Below are 16,631 nucleotides of genomic sequence, written 5' to 3'. Positions count from 1 at the left end.
TTTTTTAAAATTAAACACATGAACGATGAAATTAAGTATGCAAATTAAGCGGCATGGTATCATTTTCCAACCGCATCAGCCTTTGTCTCCTTCTCTCTGTCTGTGTCTCAAATACAAGCGAAACGCATTTATGTAAATGAGAAGAAATTATTAGCAAAAGACACATAACAATGGTGGAACATTCATATCTCAAATGGAGGAGTATTTCTTCGCGTAGAGTGTAGGACTAGCAACGTACGCCTTCTTCTGCACACAGAGAGAGAGAGAAGAGAGAGAGAGAGAGAGAGAGGAGAGAATGGATCAGAAGTTGGGAGATTTGAGCCACCTCTTGGTGACAGTTTCCTCTCAAGCTTTGCTAATTTAATGGTGGTACCATCCATTACCGATGTCACCATGCTGGCTCTTTGCCCTGGTCAGGATCAGTGCTCCCTTGCAATTTACCTCACTGGTTCCCAACAGGCGGTATGTATATACAATCTATTTATAATTTACCGATTGTTGCCTTCTTAATTTGTTCATTCATGCGATCGATAGCTCTCTTCATTTCTTTATGAATCTCCTTCGTTAAATTAACGACCCCCCAACACTGATCTTTACACGCACAAAAAATCTCGAATTTTCTCAAACACCATCTGCGCACAATTAACCCAACGTCGAAAACTCGCAATTTTTATAAGCATGGTACGCAAGATTGCAAGTTTTGCTTGTTATTCGATCGAGAAACAATCAAAGCTTCTAAAGAAGAACTAATTAATTGGAGTACTTCGTTTAAATGTGCGGACGTGAACGTACGTACATGTAATTTGGAAAGCCATGAATGTCGTCTGTCTGTTTTCGATCCTAACTAAATTTCAAACCTACTAGGTTGTCTACTGATCATAGCCATCCAAATTCGTCCATTTCTTTTTATAGTAATTAATTCCCCCAAGTTTGGGATTAAGTAGTTAGTAAATAGATCGAATGGTAGCTGGAAAACTGCACTCAGCTAGATATTTTTTGGAGAGCTTTTGTTCAGTTTTCCTGCATCACTTGAGAAACGCTAGCTGTGACTGTGAGAGAGAAGCAGAGATCGGAGAGTAAAGAGCTCAGAACTCTTTGCTTGCTTTTCCGAAGTTGCGGGGAAGGGCAGTTTTGCCATTTCGCCGAAAGAGTGTCTCTTTTCCTTTAATTCGATCGGTGACTTGTGAACGAGCTAAGTGGGGATATTTTTCTATCTTGTACGCTACGTATGAACGATAGAATCAAATAGCTAGTTAGACATCGTTAGAAGAAAATTGAACATTTATGATAAATTATTTATAATAAAATAAATTATTTACGATGAAAATAAATTTATTTTAATAAAAAATAATTAACATCAATGAACAATTTTCTTATAAGTTGTGCGGAGCACTATGTAAGTTGTAAATTACACATATTAGTGCACCCCACTCCACTTTTATAATGGACAATTTGACAACACTCATTCATTTATTGATGTGATTGTAGGGTATAAAATTTAAAAAAAAAATCAAACTAAATAACTACTATTTCCGATATACTTTGTTGCTATTGAATTTGGATCTATATATATATATATAATATATATATGTTTAGGCAAATTTGGAAGACGGCATTTATTATCCAGTAAATAGTTGCTAGTGAGTCTCTACTTTTAATTTTAAGAAAAAAACAAAAGAAGCCAGCTGGTAATAGTCGGAAATGATTTAAACACAATATTTTTTTATAATATTTTATATAATTATGTTTTAAATGATAGATATTTTTCTAAAATATTTTATAAAATAATATTATTTCATAAAATTATTTTCATTTTATAATATTATTATATAATATGTTATGTAATATGTTATGAATATATCATTCCTCAGTCCAATATGAGTAGCTGTGCACTGGATGCAGATAATAGGATTGGGAGCGATGATAATCACGCCACTGATTGGGAATCTGTCGGACGAGTACGGGAGGAAGGCATTACTCACACTTCCCATGACCATCTCCATTATTCCACTAGGTACTGCATGCGGTCTCGATCGCATCCATTGCCTGATATGTTTTTGTTGCCCTTCGCATTACATTATAGGTAGTACTGTCGTTTCATGATGTTGCTGGTAACGTCGTTAGTTTTTGCGGACCTATTACCATTTATCATTTTTTTTTTTTTTTTGTCTCTATCCTTTTGGGGAAATGTTGTTTTCGGAGGATGGTTGGGTCCCGCCAGCCCTTCTTGATGACTTTTGACGGAAAAATCTTGATACGAATGGGTCATTTATTTCTGTCGGTCTGGATATAACTTTTTGGTGGACCATCAAACCTTAATAGCTATATTGACAAAACTTACCATCAATAATGATGATATTTCTACATACATTGATTGTGTGTAGGGTGGTTTGCGTGCATTTTGGTTTGTTGTGCCAATTACCACTCCATTTTTCTTTACAATATTGTTGGACATGACATGCATCTGCTTTTTTATTTGTATAATGTTACAGTCACCGTGGCTCCCGTTAGGCTCTTGTATGTATTTTTTTTTATATGTATTTTTTAAAATTATTTTTTACATAAATTTTTTTAGTACTTTTAAATATTTTTAAAAATAAAATAAATGTAGAACATCATTAAAAAATATTTCCTTAATCACGAAATAAAAAAAAATAAAAAAATATTAATCTTCCTATTGGGAGCTCCCATTGGATTTTTTTTTTTTATTTTTTATTTTACTTCGTGATTAAAGAAATATTTTTTAATAATGTTGTGATTTTTTTTATTTTTTAAAATATTTAAAAGTGTTAAAAAAATCTATAAAAAAAAATTAAAAAAACACATGCTAGAGCCAACAAGAGCCCCCAAGCGGAGCAGGAGCTTTATCATGTTTATTTAAAGAGAAATCAGTCACTATTCATCATTTCATATTTCATACTTTATAAAAAATACTCATATTTTATGAAAAATTTATAGATGTGGAATGAGAAAATGAATAATGACTGATGTATAGTATTAATCTAATTAATATATATTAATAATATCATGATCTATTGACCTTAATTTGTTGGATTAAATTCTTCTATCGTTTGGTACTGCACTCACATTACGTACAGGACAAATTCTTTTCATTAGTCATTATTAATTATCTCACACTCTATGAAAAATATTCTCACATCCTATGAAAAATACTCACACCTTATAAAAAAAAAAAAAAAAACTATAGGTGTGGGATATAAAAGTAAATAGTAACTGATACATAGAATTTCTCTATTAATTAATGCTCTGAAACTTTTGTGATATGATGATCGATCTGCATGCATGCAGTAATATTGGCATATAGCAGGACGACCAACTTCTTCTATGCGTACTTCGTGTTGAGGACTCTCACTGCCATGGCCAGCGAAGGCAGCATCAATTGTCTTGCTCTTGCTTACCTGGTAATTACCCCCAAAGAAATAAATTAAGCCCATCCATTATTGCTGGTACAACAATAATAAGCTATGATAATCTCTCTCTCTCAAAAAAAAAAAAAAAAAAAAAAGGCTAACACAACCATCGAAGCTAGCAGCTTACCATGCTATTTTCTGGGATAAAACAAGCTAGGATACGATAGTACCATTAAATGGGCGTTATTAATTTTTATTAAAGTTATCTATCTCAGTATCAATTACTTAAGCATTATAAGCATTTATGAGTTTTGCTCCTTTATTCACATGATCAGCTTTTAAGCATGTCAATAGGAGTTTCGATCTTTCTCATTTTCTGCCTCGTACGGTCACAACGCTTACTAATTTGTCCTCTGTTTGACTCCTGCATGCATTGATTATTATATCCATCTTAGCTCGTGCCTTTTAGTTGTTTAACCATTGAATTTTTAAGAGGCTATTGAATTTTAGAGTAAGCTAAAGAGAATGCTAATATGTATGGGCTTGCATTCTTAATTTGTAACGAGGAACTGGGATAGCCAAGGTTCTCGTTGATCATCGCACACTAGCAGCATTCGAAAACAAGAGCTGTTTCAAGCATTTCTTCTTCCTTCAAACCCCAACAAAAAAATAAAAAAAAACCCCTCGAAAAAAGAGGTTACTAGAATCATGCATGTATGTAAATCTTCAGTTTGAAAATGTTTATGTTTTTTTATTCTCAGGCAGATAACATCCCAGAAAGACAAAGGGCATCAGCATTCGGAATTCTAGCTGGGGTAGGTTCAGCTGCATTTGTATGTGGAACCTTAGTGGCTCGTTTTCTTTCCACTGCTTCTACGTTTCAGGTCTGCCCTTGCTCATGACTTGAATTTCTCCTTGAAATGATCAGTAATTTTGTATGCTTGGCTTTAGCCTTTATGGCTACCGGTTGATTGCGATTTGTAACCAATTACATTTTTCGATCCAGGTTGCTGCGGTCGTGTCAATCCTTGCAGCAGTTTATATGAGAATTTTTCTTAAGGAAAGCATACCCAATGGGGATGGTTTAAGGCAGCCGATCTTGAAGGGAGAACCGGATGATCTTAAATATGATGATGATCGTGTACAAAATACGTCACGGCCTTTAAGAGGATTCCATCAATTGGGGATCTGATCTGCCTGAGAGGAGTAGGTAAGACTGCATAATTGCCCTTGTATTTGTGTGACTGTTGCAGTGGTGAGCATGCTTGTTGATTACAAGCTGTTATATATTTTCTTACGTAGTGCGAATTAAATTTATCAAACGTCATTGTATCGCAGCGTGACATTTTCACAAGCGACAGTTGTTTCCTTCTTCAATAGTCTTGCAGACGGTGGAATACTAGCTACGTTACTGGTACATGAGTTCGTTCTTTAACATCAAAATATTACATTTATATTAAGGGCATAAGGATGCAGGAGGAGGGTTTTTGTTTATTTGATTACCTTAATTAATTACATGCATGGATGGTGCAGCAGAAGGTCGTCAAAACTCTTGAAGAGTCTCAAGAGTAAGGCTATACTTAGTAGATTAATTTGTGGAAAAAAAGTCCCATTGGAAAACCAAAGATCCGCGCAGTTTATTCATTAATGGAGCGTGTACAATACGTAGTTGACCAATGGATAAGAGAATCCTGGCCGGAGATTCTACAAAAAATGAACAAAAGTGTTTGTCTGTAGCATGATCTAATGTCACTTGAGAAGCTTATCTTTCTAATAATGCCATCAAATTCCTCCATGCAGTACTTCCTAAAGGCCCGTTTCCACTTCAACAAAAACCAATTTGCTGATCTAATGTTAATTTTAGGAGTTGCAGGGACCATTTCACAGGTACTATGCTTTACAAAACACCATTCTTCTACACCTGCTTATTTAATTTTCTCAGCATCTTAATCCATCCTTTTTTTTTTTTTTTTTAACGTTTTGTTCCCTCATGAATACTACTCACTTCTATTTTATTTTGGGTTTCCATCTCTGTACTCATGAAAACTTGTGAATCCTGAAGCTGCTATTCATGCCCATATTGGCACCTGTTATTGGAGAGCAGAAGTTGCTTTCCATAGGTCTCTTAATGGGCTGTGCAAACGTATGTGCCTGGCCTATCCTCTCTATTTCGCATGTTTCCATGCAGCCATTTGTGTGTTTTTATCTCTGCGAGCTGTCTAGTGAGGTTGTAATTGTTTATCAAGCATACAATTGACTGTTTCCCGATTTGATGCAGATGTTTTTCAACAGCATAGCTTGGTCAGTATGGGTAATCCTTCTCCAACCAAGTCCTGTGCTTCTTCTCTAATAGGCTAATACCTCACTATAGAATTGCATGCATATCATGTACTAAAAATAATGAATCTGATTCTTTTCTTTCTAAGTGTCTCTCTTGATTCATATATCCTCAAAGAAGTTCAACATATGCAGGTTCCATATGCATGTACAGTTTTTTCGATCTTCACTGTCTTCGTGCAACCAAGCGTAATGTTCTTTACTTCTTTTCTAAATATTGGTAAAAGCTAGCTAGCTTCATTACGCTTGTACTAAAAATGTTCATGAAATTTACTGATACAGTTACGCAGCATCGTTTCGAAACAAGTTGGGGCCAATGAGCAGGTAGCATTGCAGAGTAGGGGGCTTTATTTATATATTTGTGATCTCGTCGGCCTCTGTCCTGACCTATTTCCTATATCCTGATCTCCAGCTCCACCTTTATTGGTCTCGCATATCACAGCATTTTTCATTTTGTTAACTGAAAAAAAGATGAAATGCATGTCAGGGGAAGGCTCAAGGATGCATTTCTGGCATAAGTTCCTTTGCCAACATTGTTTCTCCATTAATTTTTAGCCCTCTAGCAGGTACGTGGGATATTGAAGAATTACAATTCAAAAAAAAAAAAAAAAAAGAAAAAAAAGACTTTTTATTATAGATAAAAGCAATTCAAATTGACAATTTTCCTGCCATCCATCCAGCTCTGTTCCTGTCTGAAGGAGCACCGTTCTACTTCCCTGGTTTCAGTATAATGTGCATTGGGCTTGCCACGGTATGAACTTTTCTTACTTTTAAGTGAATTTTTCTTACTTTAAGAGCTAATGGTACAAGGTTAAAGTTACGTACGAAAACAATAGGGGGTATCGGTCATATTCCAGCAGTGAAGAATGGCAGTCCAGCTGTATATCTGGGTTTTTGTAGTGAGTTGTTAACTAAAAAAATTATATTTATAAGTGGTGTGAATGACACCTTCTATGCATTGACACGAGTAGTATTTGATTTGTAAAAAATTTAATTTAAATTTATCATGTAAATCAAATCGTGTCGTGTCTTGTCTCGAAACGCACTCGCTTTTACATGGCTAGGGAGCTGATTATTCAATATTTTTAACTTTTTATCTTTTGGCAGAATGTTAATTGTTTTATGAATGCACTTGACAAATCACATGCTTTCATGCAGATGATTGCCTTCATTCAGAGCATTATGATAAGGGAAGTGAGTTCAAGTGATCACAAAACTGAGGGTAATCACAGCATGGAGGCCTAGTTCTTATACTGTAGAGTTTACATATTCCAACAACTATTTCTGTAGCCTTCGTTTTGCTCTGTTTCTCTCTGATCCCCCAAGAAGCACATAGAACAAGCCTAGTACCAAGAGATAAACAGGAAATGACTATGCATCAAAATATATATATGAAGAACAGCCTATAACTGTATTGAAAGTACATTACATACAGTACAGTAGAGTGCAAGTAACCAGGGTGGGAACTATCTTCATGCATTAATGGGAACCAAGTAATTTTTGAATGGATAATTTTTAATGCATGATCTGTTTCTCTGTTCGAAAGAGGATTTGTAGAAGGCAAAAGAGGAGGATTGCATGGGAACCGATCATGGTGAGAAAACTCGGTGAATCGGATTGGAATATTTAATATTGGAATCTACACTATCAATGTATAATAGTTGATACTGTAAAATCCAATATTATATCTCTTTCTGTAAAGAACTGAAGTGTTTATAACAGAAATTTCTGCATGCAATTCATGCTCGTTAATGTGACATTTGACGGGGCCAATGAAAGCTTTGAAATATCTATGACCTGCGTTTCAAATACAGCCAAATTCTCAAGGAAACAGCGATTAGCAATGGACAGAAGAATATTAAAAGGGAATCTTAGCCACAGAAGAAAAACTGAAAAAAAGTGGTAAATACACGACCTTAACATTATCGAACGTATATAAACAAGTTATCACGAAGTATGGAGAAAGAAAAGAGCATTAACGAATGGTAGAGAAGCTAAAGCGGTAAGTACTAGCAGTATAAACCCAGAACAGCTGTGCTTAAATTCTATAATTATGTACAGTGCAACCATTTTTTCATGGCCTAAAGCTCTAGCATCGAAAAAAAGAAGTCATCCTGACTGGAGTCATTTCCACTATATATGAGGCAGCATCGATGTTGGCATTGAATGTCAAAAATAGCTCTAAAAGTTCCCAACCCGAAGTTTCTCCACTGCAATCGGGGCTTGTCCTCTGCCTTTGCAGTGATAATAGTTGCAACATTAATCATAATGAGATGATACATCCAGCCCTGGGTTACACAAAGGTGTAAATCATAATCATCATCAACATTCCTTACAACCACCAGAGTCATCATCTTCAAAAGCAGTGTCATTGCCATCCTCAACACTTTCATCATTGATGTTATCCTCTTCCTCCTCACCATCACTGTCATCGTCGTCATCATCATAATCAGAAATGTCATGTCATAGAACAAATCATCGCCATCATCATAATCACCGTCATTGTCGTCACCGCTACCAGATGCAACCAATTGATTCGACCATGCATAACCTTTTTCAAAACAAATAACAGCAAAGAAATTAGTTCCTCGGGTAATCTCCATCTAACCATTTATGCTGGAATTCACTAGATGGTGAACTGAGTGAATTAAGCACATGAGATGCGTCAAGAAAGCTGTGATCCTGATCCTGCAGCTTTCTTCACGTTCTGAGTTTTTCAAAGCCTTGGAAGTTTAGAAGAGGACCAGAAAGTGGGAAATCTCCAAGGCATAAGCATGAAAGTCCAAGCGAAACAACATAACATGTGGTTTCTATAAAAAACGTGGAAGACCATGTTGGTGGGTACCTCACCACCTCCCCCCACCCCAAAAATAAAAATAAAATAATAAAAAAAAGGTACTGCAACACAGCAAGGAAAGGGATGATAAGTAAACAATGATAATATAATAAAGCCACAATGTAGAAGAGAGAAATGACAAAATGAATTATTTTTTTTATAAGTACAAAATGAATTAATTATTTTGTGAAAGTTATTTTTTTTGTGCGTGCTTTTTTGTTCAAAAACCAGGCAAATAATTAGATGAAAAATAATTGAGGGAGATTTTTTTTTTGTTTAAAAAATCTTTGGCTGAAAGGAGAAAATAATTGAAACCAAACAGACCCTTATTTTTTTGTACTTGTTAAAATTGATGTTTGTGGCCAAGCCAATGAAGCCATCAGAGCCAAATATAATAAAAAAACATCAAGCGTTTTAGCTAGGAATAATTAGCTAAAAATCACAAAGCATACCTCTTCGATGTTTGTAGGCACAGAAGCTCTCTCAAGGGCCTTTGGAGTCCATAGTTTGATGTCACTTTCAATTCCACTGCTTGCAAGCACCATGGTATGAGGATGACCTCAATACAGTTTACAACCCTCCTATCTGCTTCCATGACACGCATGAGCTCCCCACCTTTTTTCTTCCATATGAATATCCGGCCACAGTCTGATCCACTCACTACATAATCACAATTAGGCCCAAAGAAGTTCACGCCTTTCACCGTCTCACAATTCCTATGCCCCTTGTAAACTTGGGGAGCACTTTGGCTCATTGGCATCCATAGCTGATGGACACGCTGCGAATTGACTATCACCTTCTATTTGACTCGCATTACTGCACATAGACCCTGGAGAGGCTGGAAGTGGATTAGGTCCCAATCCCATATCCCGTGTAAAAAGATAGATGAACTCATCATTGTATGACACAAGCAATTCGCTCCATTCTGAGAAGGCCAAGCCTGTTATTCCAACATGCTCATCACCAATCAAGTCTGAAGGGCAAAAGTAATTTGCGGGTTCACCATAATTGGTTGATCCATCTGACTTGTACTTGCGGATATCATAGAGTCGAGCATACTCATCACAACCTGCAACTGCAAAGAGATTTGGATTTCTTGGATCAATTGCAATAGCATTTAGAGGGATAGCTGACATGTAATCCCTCCTGTCATCAACTGGTTGGCATGTGAAAAGTTTTGTGGCAGCCCGAGTTCTCAGATCAAACTGTAACAATAATGACACGGTCACACGGTCACATGGCCATATAACCCAACAAAGCTAAATAACAATAAGTAACAATCATTGCTTAAAAAACACAAAAATGAGCATTCCACGTACAACAATAAGTGTACAAGAACGTCATCTAGTAAAATAGAAAGGGATAGAAGCAATAAATGCTAAATGCTAAGACCAAAAAAAGTGTGGAAAAATGAGAGATTGACCAGCAGCATAACGCAAGCAGAATGCCAAGGATATACATTTATGACTGTCCACTAGCATAGCATACTAGGAATCGACCAGTCCTTAATATTGATAAGTTCAGGTTAGCCGCAAAAGAAAGTAAAATCAAGGAAAGGATTGATGGACCAGAGAATTCATTCTTTATTCTAAAGCTGTTTTTACGATGAAAAGTTGTGTAGGCTTGTCTCAGTGTGTACTCAATTCTCAAAATAAGTGAGGCTACCAAATCAATGACTAAAGTGGCAAGGGGAATTATAACTTACATGTTGCAAAAACCCATCTTCACCACAGGTATAAAATATGTGAGGGCTCCCAGGCTCAATAGCCAGATTATGAGCTCGTCCATGATGTTTAGCGAGCAATGTAGTTGCCACTCCTCCGTGTTCAGAATTGAGCAAGTCTCACCTAAAATTACCAGATGTAGTCCAAGAATTTAAAAAGTTTTGCGGTTCACACAATAGAGAAAGTTCTTAATCATAGCAAAAGAAAACCTGGTGAAAACTCTTTAGATTGAATGTATACAAAAACAAGGTGAACGAATGGATAGACAAACAGCAGCATCAAATATGTCATACCAAAATCTCTAATCAACTATCCAGGAGAACACTACTAAGCGAAAACACTAGCATCAGTTATGGAATGAACAAGATCACCTGACATAAAATAACTTTGTGCCTAAATTATTTGCTGGTTCAGTATATGCATCTCAGAAAAGGCAGTGGAATGGTCTTAGCTCTTTATATATATATATATTTTTTATTTTTTTTTTTGTCGGGAACCTCTCCAAGGCAGGGCCCTTCGGACCCACCCCTGCAAAGTAAACCCTGGTCCTGTTCACCGCACCTCGAAAATTTCCTACACGGAACTGGTTAATCGCTGGTTTTTTACTAGTGGCCCCAAAGGATTGTTTGCACCCATGAGGTGTTGAACCTTGGACCTTGAAGGGAGTGATACCCAAGACCAAGGCCTTCACCACTTAGGCCCCCCTTGACGTTGAAGCTCTTGAATATTCAGACAATAAAAAGGAAAAACAAAATTGATTGGATTTCAAAATAGCACAATCTAATCCAAAGATTTCTCCCAATCTAATTCACAACTAGCATAGTTATTTCCAGTGGCAGGATCACTTATATCTTTGTATATTTATTGATTGGAAGTTAACAAGCACAGAGTGGGTCATGAACGACAAGCTCATGCTCTGTCGCATTCTCATGGGGGACCAGTGGACCAGGAGAGAGTCATTTCAGTCAGATCTCATTGGTTTGGCCTATAATATCCTTAAATATAGTCTATAAAGTTAGTAAACAGCCAATGATATCTTTTAAGTACATCCTTGTATAAACATGAACACATTTTGATGAAACAACAATATTCCATTTCATATCGTGACTGCTTTAGATACTGTCACATTTTGGGTTGTTTTTCACAGGCTTTTTGGGTCATTAGGGGCTTTCTATTATGGGCAAGGTGTTTTCTTGTATACATTAGTGTACTTGGTTACTCCTATTGATATATAATATTTTTACTCATAAAAAAAAAAAAAGATACTGTGACTGTTCTACAACAGATAAAAATACCTGTCCATCTGCAGCACAGGTGACAATGTGTCGATCATCTGTGTAAGGCATGATTTTTGCTTGAAAAACATTGTTATTATGATCTGAATGAAACGAAAGCTTGACATGCCCAGTTTCCCAATCCCACAGTATAACCCGCTTGTCATCAGAGCCCGAAACCAGAATACCACCATCTGCATTGAAACTTACAGTGTTCACACAACCTCTGTGCTTTTCCAGCTTTCGGTAGATATCAAGCCGGCGCACAAGATCCTGGGAACACATAAAGTCATTCAATTATACCTTGTATACTATCAAGTCAGCCGCAAAAGAACAGAAGACAGATGTTTATGTAAACAATTGATAAGACAGATGGAACAGACGAATATATGGAGTCAAAGTATATCAAGCCAAAGCCTATTTTTTTTTTGTTAAGGGTGGAAATAAACTGCAATTTCAAACACCACTCATATATACACTTTTCAATTTCAAATTTTCAACCTTTTCATTTAATCATTACCTAATCATTACAACTTTCCCAAACTTTTAAACAAAACACAAAAAACAATTCAAATTTTTTCAAATCTCAAAACAAAAAATATATTAAAAAATATATTTAACAATATTTTAATTTTAGAATATTTTTATTCAACTTTTTCTCTCTCATTTCCCAAGAGTAATGCCAGATACAGTCGTGGAATGTGCAAGCACCGCACAATCTTTTTGAAAAAGAGTGGGGTCTGCTATTAAACATTAGTTTTTTATGTGGGTCCTGTATTTACTCACTTTTTACAAAGGAATTGCAGGGCACTTGCACATTCCACGACTGCAACTATCATTTCTTTCCCAAAATCCCAAAAACATCATAATTCAAACCATTATTGATTCTACTATTATTCACAAATCATTTCACTACTATTCACAGATTTATCATCTATCTCATTCTCCAGGCATCCCCTAAGATAGTTCAGAAAAGATATGATCGAGATGTTGGAGTTGAGTAGGTTAAACGGTGCCGTTAGAGAATAAATGAAACAGGCATTTGAATTAGGCCTTGTTTGGATTAAAAAAACACTATCGACTCATCTCATCTAATCATTACAACTTTTCTAAACTTTCAAACAAAATATAATAAACAATTCAACTTTTTCAAATCTCACAACAAAAATAATATTGAAAATGATATTATTATAAAATTTTATTCAACTTTCATCTCATCTCAATTCAACTCACTATCCAAACCTCCCCTTAGTCAGGAAGCAAGTTAGTTGGTAGTTAATAAAACAAGGTGTTTTGGTATTTTAGTGATACGGTGTGTTTTGTGCATATGAAGAGAGCGTGTGTAATTGTTTTTTTTATAAGTAGGCAGTGTTAATTGTTAGTAATATGGTTTTTGTAATCTGTTGTATAAAAGGAACGCGGGAATGTAAGGCAGGGGATCTGAAAGTTTGTATGAAACACTTTATGTTATGATCCTGGGAGTTAAAAGCTTAACTAAATTTGTATCCAACGGTTCTAGGACTTTTGGATCAATGGTTTCTTTCAACACTTTAGGAGGTTGGATTATCCTCGAAATGATCCGAGATTGTGATTCTTGAATTTTCATTTCAATTCTTGCTCTTCTTGATTGTTCTTTTTTCCATCTTTCGTCCATTATCATTCTTGAATTCCCAGAAAACCCCTAACATTTTTAGATTTCCTCTTTTTCTAGTTTCTTCAGAAGAAAAAAGGGGTGCTAATCGCGAAGTGACATAGAAAATGCTTGTCAGCCATCGAACTTCATGAGTGGTCCTAAAAAACCAACGACTTTTGAGCATTTCCCTCTGATCAACAATACGAAATATATAAATACATAAATTCTGGAATAACGGAAACGAAGAAAAAAAGAAAAAACACCACAATATATGCACCGATCAGGGATAAAGCTATACCAATCCCAAAGTAAGGAATGCCCGTAAAAATACCTGCTTGAAAAGTGAAAATCAACCAAACTTAAACCAAGCATTGACGGAAGTATAATCCGAAACCCCCCACTCGGGAATTAAACAATTGTCCTTCCCACAATCATAAAGCATCAATCTTCCAAAATAATAATAACAAAAAATTATAAGAAAAGGGGTGATAAGGTCATCACGGATAAGACCTCGGAGGCACCGAGACGGCGCGCGAAGTTCCTGGTGGAAAGCTGGCCGACCTCTCGCTGCCAAACCCCGACCACTGCCTTGTCGACGTTCGTTCTCGCCCTCTTATTCATCCTCTAACCAACTCCAAATCCGATTGCTAAAATAAAAGAATGTATATATGTATATACAAAATGGTGTGGGCGAGTTGGCTCGGAAGCCGTGACTCGGTGAATGAGGAGGAGTGGGAAGAGATGTGTGGGGGCGGCGAATCGCTGTTACATACGGACTCATCGAGACGGAGCGGTGGATTTATAATACAATTCTCTTTCTCTGTGTCTCTCTTTTTAGTTCTAGCGACGGCAAAGCCCAAAATAATTACAATTTACATACGCTGGGGCTTCAGGAAGAGTACCCTGGGATTGCGACACGTGTTAAAAGAATTGTTTGGTGGTATATTAATCTTTCGAAAGAAAATATGACTTTTACAATAATACTACTAGTACGTAAGAACAATTTTAATGATATATTAAATTATCGTTATTTATTTTATTTTTAATTATTTTTATTACTCGCTCAATTATATATAATTTTTATTCAACTTGTAAATTATAAAATTAGTTAAAATAATTCATATTAATTAATATGATTATCAATAAAAACAATTTAAAACAAGAATAATATTATAATAACTCGATAGGTAGGTTATTATATTACATCATAATTCTCTATCTCACGCTGCTCGATTTTTTTTTTTTAATAAAATATGATTTTTTTTTCATTTTTTCAGAGTATATATTTTATAGGACTGGAAGAAGAATTTGATCATTATGTGTGTGTACATACACACACACATAGATATTCATCCAGATGAAATTTCTCTGAAGAAAAAAAAAGAAAAAAACAATTACAAAAATTTACAATTTAATAAGAGTAATGTTAGAGAGAAGTCATTGTAATAGTGCATACTTTGCACTCACTGCATGACTGTTCTAGTTGATTGTTTCCAACACTCAGTTGGAGAGATATGTGGTCTAGATAATACCACATCATGTGTACAAAATAAATACTCTCAATAATAACTTCTATTTAAATTTATTCATATAATAATACATAGGATAAGCCTCCGTAACGAGTTAGTATTTTGGTGGTTTGTTTTTGTTTTTGGTTTTGGTTTGGTTTTTTATTCTTTTCCTGAACAGGTTAGTAGGACTTCGGATGTCTCTCCAAAGTTGAGAGCAAAAAGAAGATGATGATAAGATTAGGAGGCAGCTGTCTTAAATTGCCTCTGCAAGGTAACCGCCACCAACTACCGCCGCCGCCGCAAATACTGACTCCATTATCGACCAAATGCACACTAACCAAACAAGCTCACCGCTTTCCTCTCCACCCTGACCTCCACCGCTTTGCGAGACTCATCTGCCTCCGCCATTGATAAGTTGATACGGAAGTTCGTGGAAAGTTCACCCAAATCCGTGGCTCTTCGCGTCCTCTCCCATCTACTCTCTCCTCGCATCTCCCAACCCCATCTCTCGTCTCACGCCCTTCCCGTAAGTAGTATCACAGTGTGATCACATTGAGCTTTCATTTTCTCAAGATTAACGTGCATGCAATGGAATCTCACGTCGAGCTGTAATATAAGATTGTTCGATCCAAACGTTTGTCAACGATTAAAATGATTGGTTTCATATATAGATCATTGTTTTTCTCGGTTACCAAACGGAAAATTACTACTCCAACAACAATCTCAGTACTGATGCAGTTTTTTTTTTTTTTTTTTTTGTCATTTGGTAGTTGTACAGGAGAATCACTGAAGCTTCTTGGTTCAATTGGAATCCCAAGCTTGTGCGGACCTCGTGGCCTTGCTTGATGAACAAGGACGCTTTTGACGAATGGGAAATGCTGATTTTCTGACGCCGTTTTCGAAGTTAGAGCTACGAGAGCGAGAGCTCGCTCTTTTCTACTGCAACTTGATCGAGTCTCACTCCAAGCAAGGTTCACAGCGAGGTTTCGATGCTTCTTACGCTCGCCTAATTCAGCTTCTTCACAATTCTGACTCTATTTACGTAAAACGCCGAGGTTACGAATCGATGGTAAGTGGTTTGTGCACAATGGATCGGCCTCGTGAAGCGAGAACATGTTTGAAGAAATGCGCGTGGGGGGGACTGAAACCATCACGATTTGAATTCAGGTGTGTGTTGTTATGGGTATGGAAGGTTGGGGTTGTTTGAAGATATGCAGAGAATTGTGGTCCAAATGAAGAACGAAGGGGTGGGATTGGACACGGTCTGTTCGAATATGATTCTGTCGGCGTATGGATCTCACTTCGAGCTGGCAGAAATGGCTTTGTGGCTTCGGAAAATGAAAAGCTTCGAGCATTCCCTTCACTGTCCGGACGTACAACTCGGTCTTGAATTCGTGCTCAAAAGTCATGGCAATGCTACAAGACATGGATGGTTTACCGCTTTCGATTGAGGAGCTGAGCAGCGTTCTGAATGGTGACGAGGCTTTGGTGGTGAAAGAATTGGTTGGGTCGCGTTCGGTTTTGGAGGAGGTAATGGAGTGGGATTCTTTGGAGGTCAAGTTGGATTTGCATGGAATGCATTTGGGTTCGGCCTATTTGATAACATTGCAATGGGTGAAGGAGTTTCGCCACCGTTTTGAAGGATGGAAAGCATGCAATTCCGGGGCAGGTTATTGTGGTGTGCGGGTCGGGAAGGCATAGCAGTGTTAGAGGTGAATCACCTGTGAAAGGTTTGATCAGGAAAATGATGGCTCGGATGAAGAGTCCGATGAGGATTGATCGGAAGAACGTTGGCTGTTTTGTTGGCAAGGGAAAGCTGTGAGAGACTGGTTATGTTGATTGAAATAAAAGCATGCATTGTTACTGTGGTGGTGGTTATACATCAAGGTATATGCCTCACAAATAAGAACAGTTCGAATTGAATGAAGGGAAAACTCGTGGGTTT

At 36.6% G+C, this 16,631-nt stretch overlaps 1 protein-coding gene and 2 pseudogenes across 1 annotated transcript; 2 read left to right on the top strand and 1 right to left on the bottom strand.

Annotated features, from left to right (window-relative positions):
* The first annotated feature begins 85 nt into the window (after positions 1 to 85).
* On the top strand, positions 86 to 7,100 carry LOC121245241 (hippocampus abundant transcript-like protein 1). Its single transcript, XM_041143502.1, is given in 16 exon segments — positions 86 to 335; positions 338 to 462; positions 1,903 to 2,014; positions 3,310 to 3,422; positions 4,133 to 4,255; positions 4,378 to 4,521; positions 4,524 to 4,570; positions 4,698 to 4,785; positions 5,172 to 5,258; positions 5,434 to 5,514; positions 5,650 to 5,682; positions 5,844 to 5,897; positions 5,991 to 6,032; positions 6,196 to 6,274; positions 6,389 to 6,459; positions 6,867 to 7,100. Coding segments are annotated over 16 exon segments (1,326 nt in total). The 5' UTR covers positions 86 to 295; the 3' UTR covers positions 6,954 to 7,100.
* Positions 7,101 to 7,609: 509 nt separating this feature from the next.
* LOC121245239 lies at positions 7,610 to 13,932 on the bottom strand (annotated as a pseudogene).
* Positions 13,933 to 14,873: 941 nt separating this feature from the next.
* LOC121245237 lies at positions 14,874 to 16,600 on the top strand (annotated as a pseudogene).
* Positions 16,601 to 16,631: the final 31 nt, after the last annotated feature.

This window comes from Juglans microcarpa x Juglans regia, unplaced genomic scaffold (genome assembly GCF_004785595.1).
Source record: "Juglans microcarpa x Juglans regia isolate MS1-56 unplaced genomic scaffold, Jm3101_v1.0 JmScfU0011, whole genome shotgun sequence".
In the NCBI taxonomy this organism is placed as follows: domain Eukaryota; kingdom Viridiplantae; phylum Streptophyta; class Magnoliopsida; order Fagales; family Juglandaceae; genus Juglans; species Juglans microcarpa x Juglans regia.
Note: the sequence above shows the minus strand (reverse complement) of the source record. Positions and strands in the feature narration are given on the sequence as shown.